Raw genomic sequence first — 19039 nt, 5'->3', positions numbered from 1 at the left:
TCAGTGGTGGGGCTCTGCCTACCCTCCCTTGGGGCCTGGGCCAGCTGAGGGGACCCTATGACAAGTCCATAGGGAACAACCTGGAACAGCAGGAGGGAACAGAGAAGCTCATTCTGTGAATGTCCAACATGCAGAGGGAGCACAGACTCTCAGCTGTGCCAGAACCCCGAGCAGACCCTCCAACTGAGGGAGCTTGTGGGGGTACACTGTGACCTGGGTCCGCTCTCAGCTCAGGCCCCATAAATACTGGGGGCTAGAAAAACAACTGGGAAGGGGTAGAGGGCTCAGCTGATCCCCTCTGACCCAACCACTTCCCACAAAGCTTGGAAGCCATGTCCAAAGTCACAGCCAAGCTCAGCCTGGCATCCCAGCCTGTTGCCCCTACCCAGCTCATGACCTGCCACGTCCACTAACTCTGGTTCTCGGTGCCTTTCCCTCTGGCTCAGCCCTCTTCCCATGCCCACTCAGCTTGCCCTCCGGGAAGCCTTCCCCACTCCCTCGGGGCCACCGCACCTGCTCAGGCCGGCAGCCACCCTGGAGCCTTCCCCGGATCCCAGCTGGCTGCCCTCCCAGGCAGCAGGAGTGCCACACTGCCTGCTGCTGGGAGCCTCCACTTCCCTTCTCTTGTCTCCCCGCCCAGCACCCAGGCCAGACCTGGGTCAATAAACAACTGGGCACGAGAGCCGTACAGAGGGATTCTTTGTCCAGCGCTGCTATTCAAGGCTTAACCCCAGCCGGGCCCCAGAGCGTCAGTCTCAGACTTCCCTGACCCGACCCCTCCCCGGGGGCCACGGGACAGCCAGCGGCGTGCTGGGGCCATGGGGGGGGGTTTCAGGGTGAGTTTGCTCCCCACAAGGGCTCCCTTGTTCTGACGGAGACCCGGCCACCTTGGCGGGAGATGGAGGATGGGCCTCCCTTGCCCCCATGAGCTGTAAGACCGCCCCTGATTCCAGTCCCAGGGGGATCCCGGAGCGGGAGGGTGGAGGTGGACGTGGGAGCAGGCATGCTCCACCAGCCCAGCCCGCCCAGGCTTCGTACAGCTTGGGCAGCACCTCTGCCCGCCCTGCCCTGGCTGCCCCAGCGAGGGGCTGGAGACAGAGGCCAGGACACAGGTAAACAGCAATTTTAGATAACCTGCGTTATTTTTTAGCATAAAAGAATCTGGCCCCAAAGAACTGAAAGCAAGGACGGGAAGGGAGTCTTGCACACCCTGTTCAGAGCTGCTTTACTCCTAACACAGTCAAAAGGTGGCAACAAGTCGAGTATCCATGGAGGGAGGGATGCGTAAAAAAGTGTGGCCCGTCCACACGACGAGATATTCCAGGAGCAAGTAGGACACCTGCTATGATGTGGATGAACCTCGACCCTGAAAACGTGCTGAGGGAGAGAAGCCAGACTCCAAACAACAAATCCGGTCTGACTCCACTGACACGAGGCCCCTGCAATGGTCAGACCCACAGCGACACAGAGCAGAAGCATGGATGCCAGGGGCCGGGGCGGCGGGGAGTCCGTGCTTCATGGGGACAGAGTTCTAGATGGGGAAGATGAGAACATTCTGGAGACAGAGGCTGGTGACGGGTCCAGGACAGTGCGAATGCAAGTAATGACCCTCAACTGTACACAAAATCAGAGAAAATGCAAGTAATAACCCTCAACTGTACATAAAATCAGCGAAAATGATGTATCTTTTTATGCACATTTTATCATCAAAAAAGCAAGCCCGCCCCATATGTGTAACACATTTACACTAAATATGTGGGGCACACTTTCACTAAAATCTTATTTGCTGTTTACTTCAAATTAAAATATTCAGGACAAACCTCCGCTGTAGGGTTACTCACTATCCCGAACACCAATTTAACTGGATAGCCGGTAGCTCTACCTGCTAAATCTGTCAGCCCTGGGGCACCTGGGTGGCTCAGTGGGTTAAGCCACTGCCTTTGGCTCAGATCATGATCTCGGGGTCCTGGGATCGAGCCCCACATCGGGCTCTCCGCTCAGTGGGGAGCCTGTTTCCCCCTGCCTCTCTGCCTACTTGTGATCTCTCTCTGTCAAATAAATAAATAAAATCTTAAAAAAAAAAAAATCTGTCAGCCCTTCTGTGGGGAGAGGCCTCACAGAAGCCACACAGATTCCCTCCCTGCAACGATCAGTCACACATCCTCCGCTGGGGTCCTCAGACCCACAGCCCCAGCCTCCTCAGAGAATACTGGACCTATCCCAATGAACAAGAAGATACCATTCTACCCATCTTACAGATGGGAACACTGAGGCTGGGAGAGGTTACGTGACTTGCTCAATGTTTCAGACCTGCTGCCTAATGCCACTGGCCCATGGGCCTCCCTGCCTTCATCGAGGTGGGGGAAACAGGAGCCCTGGGGCCCACCGGTGGCCTGAGAGTCCCAGGTATGGACATGAGGCCTCTCCTGGAACATGAGGGCCTAGTGGGCCTCACTGGAGCAGGCCTGCCCATTTCTGTTGGGGGAGGGATACCTGGCTGGGTGCTCCTGCCAGCAGCATAGACCCACCACTACAGACAGCCCCCATCAGGCCCTGCTGAGCACACAGAGGGCTCCCAGACCTCCCAGACCACCGGAGGCCAGTCCGGTGGCCTCCCCAGAGGTGAGCCCTGACCTCTTGTGGGTCCTGGGAGCGGGTGGGAATGTTGAGGGCCATCCCATTCCCTGGCTTCTCCTGCTCAGTTTCTCAGGGGTCAGTCAAGCTGTAAGCATGTCAGAGGAGGGTCGGGGCCTTCAGAAAGGGGGGAATTCAGGTCCCCCAGGCATCCAGCACCTTGGCCCTGCCCTGTCCAGCCCTGAGCAGCAGGCAGAAGGGCACACAAAGAGGCACACATTTCTGGACAGAGGTGGGATGGTCCTGCCCAGGGCAATCCTGGAGCGGATGACCAAGGGGACAGAACGAGCTCCATCCCCAGACAGTGGCCACAGGGATGCTGAGAAGGCCCCACACCCTCTTGTGAGGAGTGGCCCCTCTAATGCAGACCGTCAGACTCCAGGCCCGGCTCCAGGCCCGGCTCCAGGCCCACCATGGGTGCAGGTCCTGCCGGCACCATCTCCTATCTCCCTCCAATCTTACCCAGGGCCTGCGCTGATTTCTGGTGCCTCCACCCACAGTTCTCTTCTGAAAACTGGCTGCCATCCTCCAAGGCCACCCACAGTCCCTCGTCATGGGCTACCCTCCAGGATGGGCCCGGCCAGCTCTCCCCACGGTGTTCAACTACCAGTGAGCAGGGCAGGCCAGGCGGGAGCCTGTGTGGGGGAAGGAAGCGGCAGTGGGTAACTGAGTGAGGGCAGAACACTCCCTCTGCCTAGACCTCTGCCGCTGGCTGGGGGTCCTCCGCTTCCCCACCATGGGCACCTCCCCTCCTGTGCTGCTAGAAGGCTGGACTTGAGGACAGAAGGACTGTCTCCCCAGGGCCCTGCAGCACGGGCTCAGGCTGGGCATAGGAGGGCACTGATTCTCACAACTGCCCCGTGCGGCAGGCACTGCTATCAGCCCTCTCTTACAGAAGAGCACTGCAGGGCTCAGAGAGGTTCAGGGATTGGCTCAAAGTCACACAGTAAGTGAATGTGGAGCTGGCACTCGAACCCCAGCAGACCTGATTTTGGGTTCCTCTGGAGACCTGCTTCTTTCCTAACACGGTAGCCACTGGGAATGGCCACTGGATTCGAGGGACAGTGGCTCTGGGACCATGCTTGTTAGGCTAGCATGCCATTTCCTTCAGAGCTGGGGCCTCTGCCTCTTGTGTGGCATTGCTGACTTTCTGCAAAGAGCCCGCTCCTCCCTTCCTCTTCTAGCTGTGGGCAGGGTGCTCTAGGACCTCCAACTGCAAGCTCTCAGCATCAGAGAAAGTGGGACCAGCGAGCAACCCAAGGCAGGGGTCCTGGAAGGGCAGCCCAGGAGGCTGGGCCCTGGGGTGCCCCATGGGGAGGGGTCTTTGCTCAACAGCCCCAGGTTGGGGGTGTGACTGCAACCCCCCTGCATCTGTCTGAATTCACTTGTTCGTTGTCTTAACTTCTGACTTATAAAGGAACACCTGTCGTGGCTGTGGACCCAAGGCTCACGGGAGAACCCCGATTCCTGTCAGGACCCTGAGCCTGTGGCACGGTCTGTGGCTGGGTTTCGGCAGGGAGAACAGCCCCAGTGCACAGGAGGAGCTCAGGGAGCACTTGCTCAGGGATGCAGAGAGACTCAGGTTTGAGTGTCCCCATCAACCGCTCCGCCCTTGCCCCCAAAGCCTCTCTCAGGTGCAGTCTCTTCTCTGTGCCCTGAGCCTCCGAGACTGTGTGCAGAAGCCTGCCGACCCCTCCACAGATGTCTAGGAAGCAGAGGATTCTGCAGCGGATCACAAAGGTGAAGTGCCGCATCGATCAGAGGGTGAGAAAACCAAGGTGTGGTGGCGCGTTGCAGGCCTTCCTGGGATCCGCAAGACTGGGCAGCACGTCCAAGACCCGCTGGGATCGCCAAGTGGCATGGAGCTGCCCACAGCAAATGGAAAGGGCTGCAAATGCATTGGCAGCTTCTCCCGGCGACCACGTCCCAGATTCTGGGGCCTTGCCGTTGCCGTAAACACTGCATTTCGGTTAGAGGTGAACACAGACACACTGTCACTTCCTCGGCCACGTTCACCAACTCCTTGACTTCTTCCCCTGGGCCTCTCCATGTACCCCAGTTACGAACCCTGGCCTCCAATGACCTGCCTCCACACCTGTGTCCGTCCACCCACCTCACCCTCCTTCTAGAGCCGACCCCACCACCCACCCTTCAGGGCTGTCCCGCCCTGGGCAAAGACGGGTGCCCCCGCCCCTGTGCTCCACAGGCCACTCCCTCCACCTTGCTCTGAGCTTTGCTTGAACTGTTTCTCACAAGGGGCTGCTGGGATTTCTGGAAGCCGCCTCCTAGCTGTTCAAGAGTGTCTGGCACTTCTCAGGGTCCCTGGCCACCCCAGCACCGCCCCTAAGTCTCCGGGACAACCAAAAATGCCACCTAGTAACTGCTCCTTGTCAGAAACACTACCTCGTCCTAGGCCTGGGGCTTTAGGGCTGTGTGTCTGGCCCATAGCGGCTCTCATGTCCCCCAGCCCCCCAGAAGCACAGCGACAGGGAGGTGCCAGTCCCTGGGTCACTTGGAGGGAGGATGCCAAGACAGCTGAAGTATCGGGCCTGTGGCATGGGCAGCCCGCTGCAAGCCGGAGGAGGTCAGGGAGGGTGGAATGAATGACAGCCTCATCCTTTTAAAATAACTCTGTTGGTCCGGTGTGTCCCATGCTCCATGACAACGGGGGGTGCGAGCGATCATCTGAGCCAAGCCTGGCAGTGGGTGGCATCATCTCTCCCCAGGGCCCAGAGGGGCCCACAGGTGGGCGGGATGGATTCCCTTGGCCCCCAGAGCCAAGGATGGGCACTCAGGGCCCCGATGCTTGAGGACACACTCAGATGTCACACACAGCTACCCATGGTGGCCCAAATGGCTCCATAAGGCATCAGGCACCAAGGACACGCTCAGACACAGGGATGGGACTGGATGGCTACCTGGATGGCTACCTGGATTGCAGGTTGGGAAGTGGGTCCTCAGGGTTGGCCTGAAGGTAGGCACTGGCCACTGAACCCCAGATTCTCTGCTGATGGGGAGGGAGCCCAGGGAGGCACCCTAGTCAGGGCCCAGCTGCCCAGCAGGGAGGGAGTTGTGCTGGCCTGTCCCTCCAGGTCTTGGCAGCACTGGGGACTGACCAGCCGGGGTACAGATGAGGCTCAGATCTGGTCAGGGTCTGCAGGCTCTGGACTGCTGAGTTTGGGATGGTCTGAAGGCCCCAGCCGAGTTTCTCACTAGCTTTTGATCTTCTGGGAGGCAGAGCCCATGGCTTTTCATCATGTGTTCCAGAGACCAGCAGAGGGTGAGCACACATGGATGAAGGGATGGCAGGGTGGGGGTCCTTGTCCCCCCACCCCACCTGGCCAGCCTCCCTCGTCCCTCACAGCGGGGTAGGGCAGGGGGGCTCAGGCACTTGGTGCTCATCAGCACGACCAGCTCTGACCTCAGGAGGCCATCCTGTAATCCCAGTGGTCGTAAGGGCATTGACTGGGCCTCATGTGGGCCTGTAGATTTCCTGGCCCCTTTCTCTACTGGGCCTTCCCCAGGCCTCCCTACCCCCACCATGAAAACCAGGGCCCATCTCTCCTTGCACCTGCGGGTGCTCTGGGGCCTAAACCCCCAGCTGTCTGTACTCTGGCTGACCTCATCCTTGCACTCGGGACCACCTACCCAGCACCCATGGGACAGGGCCACACAGTGTCCCCTAGTGCCCCACTGAGGCGGGTGGGCATGGCCTCCTCCACTGCTTCCCCCACCGCCCCACTCCTCTCCAGGGGATCCTTCTCAGGTACCCACCCATCACTCAGTATCCACACCAGATGCCACTTGAGGGACAGGACTCTGAGCTCTGGGGACTCCTTTCTGGGACCCAGTTTCCTTATCCACAAACTAAATGACTGGACCAGATGGTCCTCAGCCTGCCCTGCAGACACTGTGGGAGGGACCACTGAGCAATGGACTAGAGGAGGCCAGGGTGAGGTTGAAGGAAGCAGGGTCTTGGCTCCTCAGTAGGTGGGATGGAGAGGCACAGAGCTGAGGCTCCTGTAGGGCCCCTCTTACCTGCCAGCTCCAGCCCACTTCCTCTATTCTGGTCCTTGTGTCCCCTGCAGGGCCCCGGGGGGAGCTCACAGCACAGCACCCCTTCCCCCTGCTGAGGGTCCCCTGTAAGCACCACCCCACCCCCCCACGCTCTGTTCTGAGGGAAGCTCTCCTCGGGGCTGTTAGCTGACCCTCCCCTAGCACCAACGCCCAGCGCTGTGTCTGGTTTTCTGTCTTCCCACCCTCAGCCCCCACCTGGTGGGTCCGCAGACAGCCTGGTCTTCCCTGTGAGACACAGTGGGGATGGCAGGCAGGGCCCTGTGCCTCTGGGGGGCTGAGGTCAGGGCAGACGGCAAGGGAGCAGGATTGATGGAGCCCCTCGGGGCTGCCCTGTCACCCAGCCAAGCCTCCAGAATCCAGGGAGCACTTAGCGCAAATGAGCAGCGTGCCTGGGCTGCTGTACCAGGAGGTGGCTGTGTGCGACCGGCTGCCCTCCACCTCCCTGCAGTTCCAAGCCCTGCTTGGCCTCCTGGCCCCTCAGCCCCACTCCCTCCCAGCTGGCATTCCACCTGGGGGCCCGCCTGCCCTGAATGCTCTGTCCCCTGCTTGGGGGCCCTCCCGCTTGCAGGTGGGGGCCCCGAGCCTGCCAGAGGAACACTGGTGTCACTGGGTAACAACCACGTCAGCCAGGTGCCCCCAACCCCACGAGGGTGGGAAGGCTGGCCCCCTTTGTTGCCAGCCCTGGTTCTGGGCCATGACACAAAGGCCACATGCTGGGGGCTCATTCAGGCATTGAGTGTCAGAATGCAAGGCCCCCTGGCCCTCCTGCCCTGACTGGGATAGAGAAGTTGAGGGTTACAGGGGAGGGAGACGAGCCACAGACCTGGTGGCAGTCAGGGCCCGGATCCGTGGTTTCTAAGCGCCCCCACACCAGGGATGTGCCCCAAGAAGCTTGCGGGCAGGCGGGGGTGCAGAGCAGGCCAGGAGTTGGCCTGACACATTGCTGGGTCACCAGGGCCCCTGAGCCTGTGGCAGACATGGGGACCTGGGAGGCATGGCCCTCTCCTGAGGGGCCATGGTCACAACACACTCAGAGCCCAGGATCACCTAAGAGCATGGAGCAGATGTGCGGGGCCACCAGCAGCCACGGGCCACACCATGGCCCCTGACTCATGTGCCACAGTCCTAACCCGAAGGATATGGAATGGTGCCCATATCTGAGTACGCAGTCTTTGCAGAGATCACTGCTTAAGACAAGATCCCACGGGAGTCGGTGGGCCCCTAATCTGACAGGACTGCTGTCTTCACTTCTGTAGGGTGAAGTATGGAGGCCGCACAAGGAGGCCTGCAAAGAGGAAGCCAGATACCTACAGGCGGAGAAACCAACGCCAAGGATGGCCCGCCCACCCCCAGAGAAGCCCGGAGAGCTTGGAGCAGACTCTGCCTCTTGGCAGTGGGAGGAGCCAGCCCTGCTGCACCTGGATCCTGCGTTTCCAGCCTCTGAGCTGCCAGAAGAGAACCTTCTGCAGTGTAAGCCGCCGGTGTGTCTTCGCATGGCCCTGGGAAGCCTGTGCGCTCCCAGACCCCCGGCACCCAGCCCAGGCCTGGCACATGGGAGGTGCCTGGAATCATTTCCTGCTGAGGCCTGCCCAGACTTGGGGAGCACCACAGGGAGAGCCCCAGAATGTGGGCGGCTGGGGGATGCCCAGGGAAGTGGAGTGGCAGGGCCAAAACCCCTGAAGAGGATGGACCTGGCCATGTGCCATGGGTGCGCACCGGGAGGACCCACTTGGTGGGAGGGTGTGTGCCAGAAAGGTGAGCCAGCCAGCTGCTCTTGGGAGGTGACCCCAAGGCCGCGGGCAGATAAGGGGATGGGATGAGGCTGACCTGGCCGCCTTAGGGGCTCCTAGACCCACCTAGGACTCTAGGATTCTTGCTGGGAGAGCACGTGTGCACCCTCCCACCTAGAGCTTCCCTGGCATCCACCACCTGTCTGAAGACGGTGGAGGAGGCTGGTGGCCTGGACCCTGCCCCACAATGCAGAGGACACAGCTGGGAGGCCAGGCCTGCCCTCACCTCACACCTGGCTGCTGTGTGCTCCCACCTGGGAAGGCGGGATAAGGCCTGGGGTGGGAGGAAACATCCCCCAATCTGTGCGCCCCACCCCCCACAGGAGACTTCCGGCAGCTCAGGGCACTTGCCCAGGCCTGTCTTAGACAAACAGCAGCACGAAAGGCGGCCAGCCACTGTGGCAGTGAGGAGGCAGGCTCCAGGGTGGGTGGCCTCAGGCTGGAGCCCTCCCGCTGCTGGGCCCGTTTCTTCTCCTAGATGTGGGCAGTGAGCTGACCCCACAGGGCTGTGTGGACAGCTGCACATGATCAGAGATGGCGCCAGCAAGGAGACAGTGACCGGCAAGGGCTGAACTAGGCGGCAGGGTCCAGTTCCTCCAGGCCCTGACACAGGTTGGAAACCTGTGTCTTGGTGTGAAACCACACTGCACCAAAGCAGGTCTTGGGAAGAAGACTCTGGGTTACGAGAGAGGTGCCCAGCCTCTCGCTGCCCGGGCATGTCCAGGCCTGGGAGTGGTGGATGCTGGCCCCATGCCCGACCTGATTCCTGGTGGCCCGGGGTGAGCCCCTCTCCCAGCCTGTCTCCTGTCCAGGGCCGGCTAGACAGACACCTGTGCCTGTGGGTGTGGATATCCCAGCTTGGGCCTGGACACGCCCACACCAGCCAACTGGGCTCTCCTCCTGGCTCTGACCCCCCGCCTGCTGCCAGGCCAGTGTGTCCCCAGTCCCTCTCCCAGGAGGCCTCTGTGGCCCCAAAGGCCTTCCAGCTCAGGCTTACACTGTTCCTTCATTACTGCCTGCATGGAACCAGACCAACATCTCCTGTCTCCTAGGCTCACTTGCCCCTGGATCAGGCATTTGTCTGTGACTCCTGGGGGACCCGGCCCAGTGTGGTGCGGGGGACATACTGGCTGCTCCTTGCACTGGCCAGTAAGACACAGCTGGACCACCCTGTGTCCGCCCAGGGGTCACCTGATTCACACCCTGTTGCCTAGGAACAGCCCTCGTTAGCAGGGCAGGAGCAGCACACCACGAGGCCCACTGAAGAGCTGGCCTTCAGCAGACAGGCATGGAGGACCAGGCGGAGGACAAAGCCCAGCTACATAGAAGGCCGATTCACCCACAGCCCTGTCCTGATGGAGACAGGGAGGCCAGACCAAAGGTTCAGGGGGAATTCGGCTCACAAAGGTTCCTAGCCGGCCTCAGAAACGGGGAGCCAGGCCCCAGAGAGGCATTGGGAAAAGGCAGCTGATAGTCGGCTGTGGCCTGGCCTGGGATTTCTATTCCTGGCCTCTGAACTGGAAGGGCTTGAGACCTCCAGAAAACTCGGGAGCCCAGGACTGGGCAGCAGTGAATACCACAGGCTTTGGGGTCAACAGACTGGGTTGCCATCCCTAGTGGTCTGTCTCATGTGGCCTACGTGTGCTTAGCAAAGTTACGTGGCTTCCCTGGGCCTTGGTTTACTCATCTGTAAGTCAGGTCTAAGAACACCTGTCCTCATCTGATGCGTCAGGGAGACAGAAGCGGGAAGAGATGGGCACTGAGTCTTGGTCCTAAAAAGGGCTCTCAAGCGCTGGACGCCGCTGACTGAGGGGGTCTGCCCGGGTCTGCAGAGACTTCGGGTCAGGGGTGAGGGGCAGAACATGCACCAGGGCCAGCAGGCAGTGCATGGGGCCAGTGTCCCTTCTGGGGACCTTCAGGGGGCTTGTGACTGTTACTCTGTCATACGTGAAGATGCAGAGGCAGAGAAGCCAGTGGGGCAGGAAGCTGGCGCAACAGGACTGCCTTCTGAACCCAGGCCCGGGGAGGATGTCCTCCTCTCGCAGGAGCACAGCAGCATGTCCGGCAAGGTGCTCAGACCGTTGCATCATGCGGGTGGCCCTTGCGAATCCTGGCTCCCTTGGGCCTCCCCACCACGTGCCTCCCCCCTGTCTCAAAGCTGGGGATGATGAAACCACAGGTCCTTGAACAGTGGAGGGCCAGAGTGGCGGCACAACTGGGGGCCGAGGACGGCCTGGAGACTCAGGCCATGAGCCAGGTGGCTTGGGAGAGCCCCCAGCCCCCAGCTCAGGGACAGATGCTGGGTGGGTTCTCTTGGGCCCAGCCAGGATGGCCCTCCCTGGAGTGTGGGGGGCAGGGCTGGGGCTTCTGAGGGCTCTCCCCTAGAATCCCTTGCCGCCCCCGCAGTCAAAGCTGGTGCACAGAAGCCATAGTTTCTGTCGATGGGCCCAAGTGTGGTCCCTGCTATGGCTTCCGCAGTCCACAGGAGCCCTGCTGGCAAGGGGGCAGAGGGGCAGCTAACTGGTTCTCATTGCATGGACAGGCCCCTCCGGCCTCCAACCCCCAGTGCTGGATCCCTAGACTCCTCCCACTTTGCCCAGGCCCTTGGTCAGCCCCCACCCACCCTGCATGGCTCGGCAGAGAGCAGGACACAGGTGGGTCCCCAGACTGAGTACCTCCCCAGTGCCAGGAACTGGGCCAGCTTTTGTGGCTATGGCAGAGAAGTGTACAGACAGAGGTGGTCCCTGTCCCCAGCAGCCCAGGAAGGGTCAGAACCATGCAAAGGTCATCACTCGAGTGTCGGGAGGCCAGAGTGGTGCTGAAAGATGTCCAGGAGCCAGGAGCAAGCTGGGAACCAGGAGCAAGCTGGTCAGCACTGGTGGGCCTATGTGTCTGTGTGATCCAGCATGGGGCTCGGCGTTTGCCCCACGCCCAGCAGAGGGGCCCTGGGCAGGCTTGGACTGGTGGCCCTCACTGGCTCTGAAGCACACTGGCCAGAGGGAGGGTTCCCCTGTGGCCTTACCGGGCTGCAAAACCCCCAGGACCGCTTCTTCCCCTGTAAAACGACGACAGCTGTCATCACCGAATGCCAGGCCCAGCCGCCCAAAAACATCACAGGAAGTCCCAAACAGGAGCCCTGGGAGCCCCGGGAGCCCCGACATTCCCCACTCTCACAAGCTCACTGACATTTCTGGTCCCCCAACGGAGGCTGGAAACACAGCCCGCAGACCCAGGGCCCTCTCCTTGCCTCCCTGCCTCCCCACCCTCTCCCCCACCACTTGGGCCAGCTGAATCAGGGTGGGTTTTCACCAGGTGGCGACCCCAGGGCAGGGAGCTGGTGGCCGGGCGCCTGGGAGAGGAGACTGAAGCCAGGGGCTCCTAGAGAGGCCGTGTGGCTCGGGCCACCAGAGGGCGCCTGGCCCACAGAGGCCAGGCCCAATCGCAACAGGAGGGGACACAGGGCTTGCTGCTGCCCCGGGAGGTCACCCTGTATCCTTTGCTCCACGTGGCGCTGGCACTCATCTCAGTGCCTGGCCTTGTAGGGCCCTCTGGAGTTGCAGTGCTCATGGGAGCTTTAGCTGCAGGGGGTCAGGGAGAGGAGCTCCTCTGAAGACCTTGGCCCTAGGATGGAGAAGGCTTGGGGCGCCGGGAGGAAGGAGCCCTGGCAGGGAGGGTGGTGACCCTGCCCGGAGCGCAGTCCCCAGTGTTCCAGGCCCAGGGGAGGGCGGCACTTGAGCCCTGACCAGCACGATGCTAAGACAGCTGCTGAGTAGCCATCCTCCTCCAGCTGGACAGACAGACAGACAGCACCCCATGTGCACCCATCACACTCACAGACTGAGATGCACTTTGATCGCCCTGGGTCCCTACTCCACTGCGTCCAACTGAAGGGGAAGAAAACCCAGCTCCCAGCCCCAGCCCAGCCCCACCTCTGCATCCCGTTTGCCCCACTGTCTCCCAGCCATTGGCGGCTGCCCAGACTCTGCCACTCTGTCTCTCGGCCTAACCAGGGCAGAGGCCTGTGGATTCGAGTAAGTTTAGGATGGTCCCTAAGGACACAATGGCCAAATGGCAGTGGATACAAGAAAGAGAGGCACAGGGGAAGGCTTCCATCCAAGATCTGGGGCTTGGTGGGAGCAGTGGCTCAGTGGACCTTGAGACCCAGGCATGGGGCAGGATCCAGCAGGAATGCCAGGGACACCCAGGCAAAAGTTCCTGTTTGTGTGGGAGGAGGGGCAGTGGTGGGCAGAGGGCCCTGAGCTGGCCCCAGGCACCCAGGCATGTCCACCTGTCCCACCAGAGAGGCAGTCCTGCTAGTGATAGGAACTTTCAGCAGAGGGAGACACAAGAAGGCCTGCTTTGGGGTCCCTGTGAGGGGGGGCTCTCCAGAACATTGGAGGATGGGCAGATATGTCAAAGGACCTCTCAAGGCAGCTCTCTCTGTGCCCAACCTTCTGGGGGTCAGGGGGCCAGAGCCCGGCTGCCTTTCTCCCACTCCCCAGAGAGGCAGGGCCATGGGCCTCACAATGTTCCACATCTCTGTCATTCAGAATTTCTGCAGCCGTGGTCATTCCTCGTCCCCCCGGGGTCACCATTTGAGCAGAGCTCTTACTTGCACATGCCTGCCCCTAGTTTGGGAGAAATCCCTCCCTGGAGGAACGCTGGTCTGCTCTGCTACTGCTCCCTGGTCCCAGGCACACCACACAGGACCCAGTGCACTTCCCCACACGTTTGCAGTTTGAGGAGCCCCGGGGGTCGGGGTGGTCCTTTGGACACTGTACCCCACCCCCCACCCTCACATACCCTGGCTCCAAAGCTCCTCAGAGGCTCACAGGGAGAGGGTGAGCAGGACTGAGGGCAGCTGCAAGCCTGAGGATGCCTGGGAGGGTCGATGCTCTTACAAAGAAAAGACAAGGCCCCTGGGCGGGATCCAAGGCGCCGACCACCTGCAGCTCGACTCCCCGCCAGAGGCAGCCCGGAGTGCCCCGCCAGCGGGCCAGCGAGCACAAGTTCCCCAGGCAGGAATCCGGGTTTACAGGCATTCCCGCTCCAGGTGGCAGAGGTCGTGCCTCACCCTCACCCCAGGCACCGGGCTAGCACTCCACCTCGCAGGGGCCCCCCTCCCGCCAGGAATGGGGGACCTCTAATTGAACCCAGCTAGGCTGCCGCTGCTGGGGATCCCACAGGAATCCTCAGGCCCGACCGGAGGCGGCTCCCGGAGAGGCTCTAACAGCCAACTGGGAGTCCCCAGCCCGAGACCGTCGTCAGCTGCGCCCGGACAGCCAGCCCCGAAGCCAGCCAGCGCGCCCGGGGGCTCCGACTCCCGCCCCGCCACCGCGCAGTGCCGAGCCAATGGCCGAAGACGCCCAGCTCTAGCTGTGGCCCTGGAGGACGCTCCCCGCCGGGGACGGCCCGGCCCACAGCCCCACGAGGACAGCTCCGCGGGGGAAGGGGCCGGTGTGCGTGCGGGGGGCTGGAGGGCGGCCGAACGGAGCGCAGGAGACCCGGGCGGCACTTGGAGGCGAGGGCCCGAGGGGTGCAGACGAGCGGGGTACAGGCGGCGCGATCTGGGCGCAGGGCAGACCAGGGGAGAGCAGGAGAGCGCAGGAGAATCCCCAGACACGCCGGGGTCCGGGGCCCCCCGGGCCGCGCCCTCACTTACCCGAGATCTCCGCCTGAGGCACGTCGCTTAGGCTGAAGCCCTTGGCGCCGTAGATCTGGCGGACTTCGCTGCAGCTCCGGCTCTTGCTGGCAGGGTCGCCGCGGGCGCAGGCGGCCAGCACGGCGGCCGCGCAAAGCAGCCACCAACCTCGGGCCCGCAGCTCCATGGCGGGGCCGGGGCGCCCCGGCCGCACGCCCGCCCGCGCCTCTCTCGGATCCCGCCCGGGGCCGCGCAGCCCCCGCCCGCGAAGGGCAGAGCCAAGGTCCCGGCGCGTGCGGCTCGCGGTCCGCAGGCGGCGGCGGCCGAGAAGGCGGAGACAACAAAAGCCGGCGGCGCGGGGCGCGCGGGGCGCGAGGTCCGGCCGCTCGGTCGGGCGGCACAGAGAGCGGCGGGCGAGCGCGCAGTCCCGGCTCGGCGCCTCCCCTACGGGCGGTCCGGCCCCTCGGCAGCCGGGGAGGGGGCGGGGCGGGGCGGGGCGAGCAGGGGCGGGGCGGGTAGGGGCGGGGCGCGCGGGGCGGGGAGCTGCGCTGCTGGGCGCGGCGCGGGGCGCGAGGAGTGGCCCGCCAGGCGCTCATCCAGCTCCGCGGGTCCTGGGCCCCGCTGGCTAGCGGGCAGCTGCGGACGGCCGGAGGGAGGCGGGGCCCCCGGGGAGAGCGCGGACCGTGGCGGGGTCCCCGGGGGCGGGGTCCCCGGGGGCAGGTCCCCCTAGTCCAGCGCCCCGGGCGGCGGCACCCCCCTGTGGGGGCGGGGGCGGGGGCGCTGAGGCAGGGCTTCCCCCGCCGGACATGACGTCACGCCGCCCGCGCGCCTATCAGAGGCTTCCCCGCCCCCGGCCGAACTGGGCCTCCCTCCGGTCTCCGCCTCCCTCGCTCCCGCCCTGCCTCCGTGCACCCTGGCTGCGCTCCCCGCTCCTCCCCTCCCGCAACGCCTCCTTCCCCTCTGCGCCCCGCCCCCTCCTCGCCTGCACCCCTTTACCAGCCCGTCGCTCCCTATGTCCACTGCAGTCGGCGCTCCCCCCACGGCTCCAGCTCGCACCTGAGGTTTTTGTGGGGGCGGATGGGGGGCTGTGCGCTGGAAACTAGCTGGGAGACCAGACCCCACCCTTCCCAGCCCTGCAGACAGGCGGCCGACTACTTAGTTATTGGAGACTGTCAGCGGGCTTTTGGTCCCTCCGCGTGGGTCCCGGAGAAACAAATGTGACCGAGGCAGAACGTCCCTATTGCCTTGGGGCGCTGGGCGGTGGCAGGTAGCCTCTCGGGCCAACAACAGGTCAGGTAGCCTGGAAGGTGAGGCGAGCGTGCAGTTCAGAGGGCTTGACGGGGAGCTCCTGGTGAGGCTGGTGGGGTTGACAGGCCCGGTGCAGGCTGGTGCAGTGAGTGGGCAGCGCCCCTAGCTGCAGAGGGAACCGGGCATGCGGGGGTGGGGTGGGGGGAATCTGTGAAGAGGCAGGTAAGACCAGGGCGCTGGTGTCTGGAGGGCTTCTCTGTTTTTTTCTTCCCGGGCTGCTGGGCCTCTCCCCTGGCCTCCTGCTCTCCCCACTGCCATGTGGGCAAAGGCCTCAGAGACCACCAGGCCATGAACCTGGATGCCTAACTGGCAGAAACAGGAGGAAAGCAAATAATCCGGCACCCCTGGTGGTACCCCTGAGGAGGACCCTGAGATGACCCACAGCGTGGCCCTGAGTGCCTGGACTTGGACCTCCCTGCTGGGAGCAGGCCCCTGGGGTGCCGCCCACACCTCCCTGCCTGGTCTGCAGGCCATCAGCTGGGTGGGCTGTGAGCAGGGTCTGGGGACTGCCATCCCTCCCCTGCCTCCCTGAGGGACTGAATCAGCTGCCCCAGAAGGGGCCTGGTGTCTCCTGCCCCACCTCCCAGAGAAGGCTGCTCCCTTCACCCAGAGACACTGAGTCATTGTATGGAGGTAGGCTGTGAGGACCCAACCCAAGTATACAGACCTCCTGCCCTCCCCACGCACCTGCTGCCTCATCGTGTTGGTGACTCATAGAGCCCCCACCCCCCTACAGCGCGCACATACACACAGGCTTACTCCTTGCCCACGCCTGGCACAGCCACCTGGACACCTCTCCCTGCCACACCACATGCCTGCCTGGCGGAGGCCACCCCTGGGAGGGTTAGGAGCACTGGCTCAGGCCCCGTCTATAGCCATGTGCTTCCAGGTCTGGCGAGAGCCAGGACTGAGGCTTCAACCTGCTTGAGGGTCTTCCTGTCTTGTTTTGGTGATCACTGTTGCCACCTCTTAATCTAGCCAGACTGGGAAATTCCTCAGGGTGGGTTCAGTGTCCAGGGTATTGCTGGGTCTTCAGACAGCAGTGTGGCAGAAGGTCCACGGGCCATGCTTCTATGGCAGGTTTCCAGGATGGCCCAGCTGGGGCACCTCCAAGGTGTGGCATGGCTCCATCCCCTCGAGAAGGGCTTCCGGCTCCCTGAATCGCTGCAGTTAGCCCTGGGGACAAGGAGAGGAGCTGTGACGGGGCCTCTCTGTGGGGTTGGCACATGGCCAGGAGGGCCGTAGGTGGGGTGGTTCTCCTGGCTCTGAGGGGGCCGCACTTGCTGGAGAGCATTGATGACAAGGAGCAGGGAGGCCGAGCACAGGGGGCAGCCGGCAAGTTTGTTGTAGACATGTGGCCACTAGGCAGTCACTGCTGGAGGTGGCTCTCCCGAAGGCTCCCTATGTGGGGACAGGGGCTGCGGGGGCATATTGGGGGGGAGGTCCTGGCTGCACCCCGGAATCCCTTGCCATCTTTCTGTCCAGTTGTCTGACCCACAGAGCCTTCCTTGCCCCCCTCCCCCCACCAAGGGGCGTACTTGTGTTTTACAGACCTGAACTCCATCCTGGGTCATCTGCTCGGAGCAGCTGCCTAACGTGCCGGCCAAAAGCTCCTGTTCCCGAGACCCAGGCTGCCTCAGTGGGCCACCCTTCCTGCCAGATGAAGGATGCCCATCAGCCAGGCCTGGGCACAGCTTGGCAGAAGCAGCTGGGGACATGGGGACCAGGTCCGGGTCACACTGGGGAGGGACCACCTGAGCCTGCCAGGTCTGTGTCACCCTGTTCTCCAGCACCCCCATGCCGTCACCACGGCCTCCGTTGGCTGGGCAGGAGCTGCCGTGGGGATTGGGGGTTCGCCAGGGGATCCCTGGGGGTGAGGGTGCAGGGCTGACAGAGCCCTCGCTGTGTGTGCCCCTTGGTCCAGCTGCGGGGATGGGGCCACTCCTTCCTGCTTGGGGTGTCAGCCTGTCCGCTTGTGGGTGCACACGTACGGCAGCAAAGTGGAAGGTTCGAGTGGGCCATTTGTTTGCCCACTCATAAAAATGAAAATTGCCTGGGTTCTTGAGCCAGCGGCATGGGACAGGCGCTGGATTGGCCCTGCTGTGAAGTGAGGAGCTGGGAAGAAAGGGGCCATTTAGGGTCATCTCAGTGGGGCGCCTGGGGGCTCCCCCACATTTCCTCTTCTGGAGGAGAGGCCTGAGTCCTGGAGGGCACGTGTTGCAGCTCAGGGTCCCTCTGCCCTCCGCTTCCTGCCTCTGCCCAGGAGGAGCCTGGGCACGCGGGGCCCCCGATTTCAACCTAGGGGTGTGAGCCCGTTGGCGGTGCTACTGGGGAGCAACAGGGTTTTTTCTCTGTTGGGCCTCATGATGACTTTTGGTAACCCGAAAGCAAGTTTCCAAGTAGACCGAACAGTCAAAAGTTGCTTCTATCCATGTGTGCCTGCTCAGAATGTTATTGCTAGCTGTGTCCCCTGACGAGGGCTGAGTCCTGCTGGCGATAAGATGTGTGAGGTCAGAGGGCACAGGGCAGGGGTGATTGGGCTGGAGCACCCCGATCCATGGGGGCCCTGGGAGGTGGTGTGATGCCCTGGGCCAGAGCAGAGGACACAGGGTCCTGTAGCTCTGCAGGACGCTAGGGACCCTATTGGGGGGAGGGACAGCCTGCTGGAAGCAGTGGGCACCGCAGGGTGTGGCTGATGGACAGGGTGTGACCCTGGGCCTGGATGAGGCTTGGCCGGGCAGGGCTTTCTGCGGTGGCACTCAGAGTCCCTGATGGACAGAAGCTTAGGCTGGCGGGCTCTGAGTGGCTCTGTAGGACCCTGGAGACAGAAGGCGAGCTGCTCTCTGGCCTCTGCTGCCCCGTCTCAGGATGGTGGCATTTGGGAAAAATGCTTTGAGTCTCTCATGTCAGCTCATTGAACTGTTTTCTTGTCCTTAGGAAGGACCTGGGCCCAAGACCACCCCCAGGGATGGCTTCAGTGTGCAGTTTCTGAAATGTGGCTTTGGTCTGGCCCTGCTGGACAATCAGTGGGACTCTAGAAGCCCCATTCCATCTACCCCCTCCTCCCCACCTCCTGCCACTAAGCCTAGGCCTGGTATGCGCTCCAGAGAAGCTCAGCTCTGAGTCTTAGCTGCACAGCACCCTTGCTCCCCAAGTTTGGCAGACGGCCCTTTGGGGCAGCATCTGGGGGAAGTTTGCAGGACACAGAAAATCTGGGTGCCATTATTCTGCAAAAGTGGTCCTACTCTTACCAAGCCCCGCCTTTCTCCAAACCCCAGCTGGGGCAGTGGACTTCAAGGCAAGGCTCCCTGGCAGCCTTCTGGGCCCAGCAAGCCCTTTGATCTGCCAGAAGTCTGGGCATGCCTCTCTTATCCACGGCCAGGGGAGGGAAAGCCGATGGTGGAGCAAGGCTCGGTCATCCACATGGGGCAGGGGCCGGCTGCACCTCAAGGAGGAGCTGCTGGGGGCGGTTTCTCAGGTCTGAGCACACACCCAGCTGGAGGACAAGGCCCACACTCAGCTCTGGCCTGGGGCCGGTTGCGGTCTTCCCCAGGCTGCCTTCCCCTCCCTGGCTCCTAGAGGAAGGGGG

General features: G+C 62.7%; 1 protein-coding gene across 1 annotated transcript in view; it reads right to left on the bottom strand.

Moving 5' to 3' along the window:
* The window catches only part of GPC1 (glypican 1), a 28671-nt gene extending 14087 nt beyond the window's left edge, over positions 1 to 14584 (bottom strand). The window contains exon 1 of the mRNA XM_032857656.1: positions 14164 to 14584. Coding sequence (XP_032713547.1) covers positions 14164 to 14329 — 166 coding nt within the window. The 5' untranslated portion in view covers positions 14330 to 14584. The remainder of the gene's footprint in view (positions 1 to 14163) is intronic.
* Between the last annotated feature and the right edge of the window lie 4455 nt (positions 14585 to 19039).

The sequence above is a fragment of the Lontra canadensis genome, unplaced genomic scaffold (genome assembly GCF_010015895.1).
Source record: "Lontra canadensis isolate GAN:19392208 unplaced genomic scaffold, GSC_riverotter_1.0 scaffold13, whole genome shotgun sequence".
Classification (NCBI taxonomy): Eukaryota; Metazoa; Chordata; class Mammalia; order Carnivora; family Mustelidae; genus Lontra; species Lontra canadensis.
This window is presented reverse-complemented; position numbering and strand designations above follow the sequence as displayed.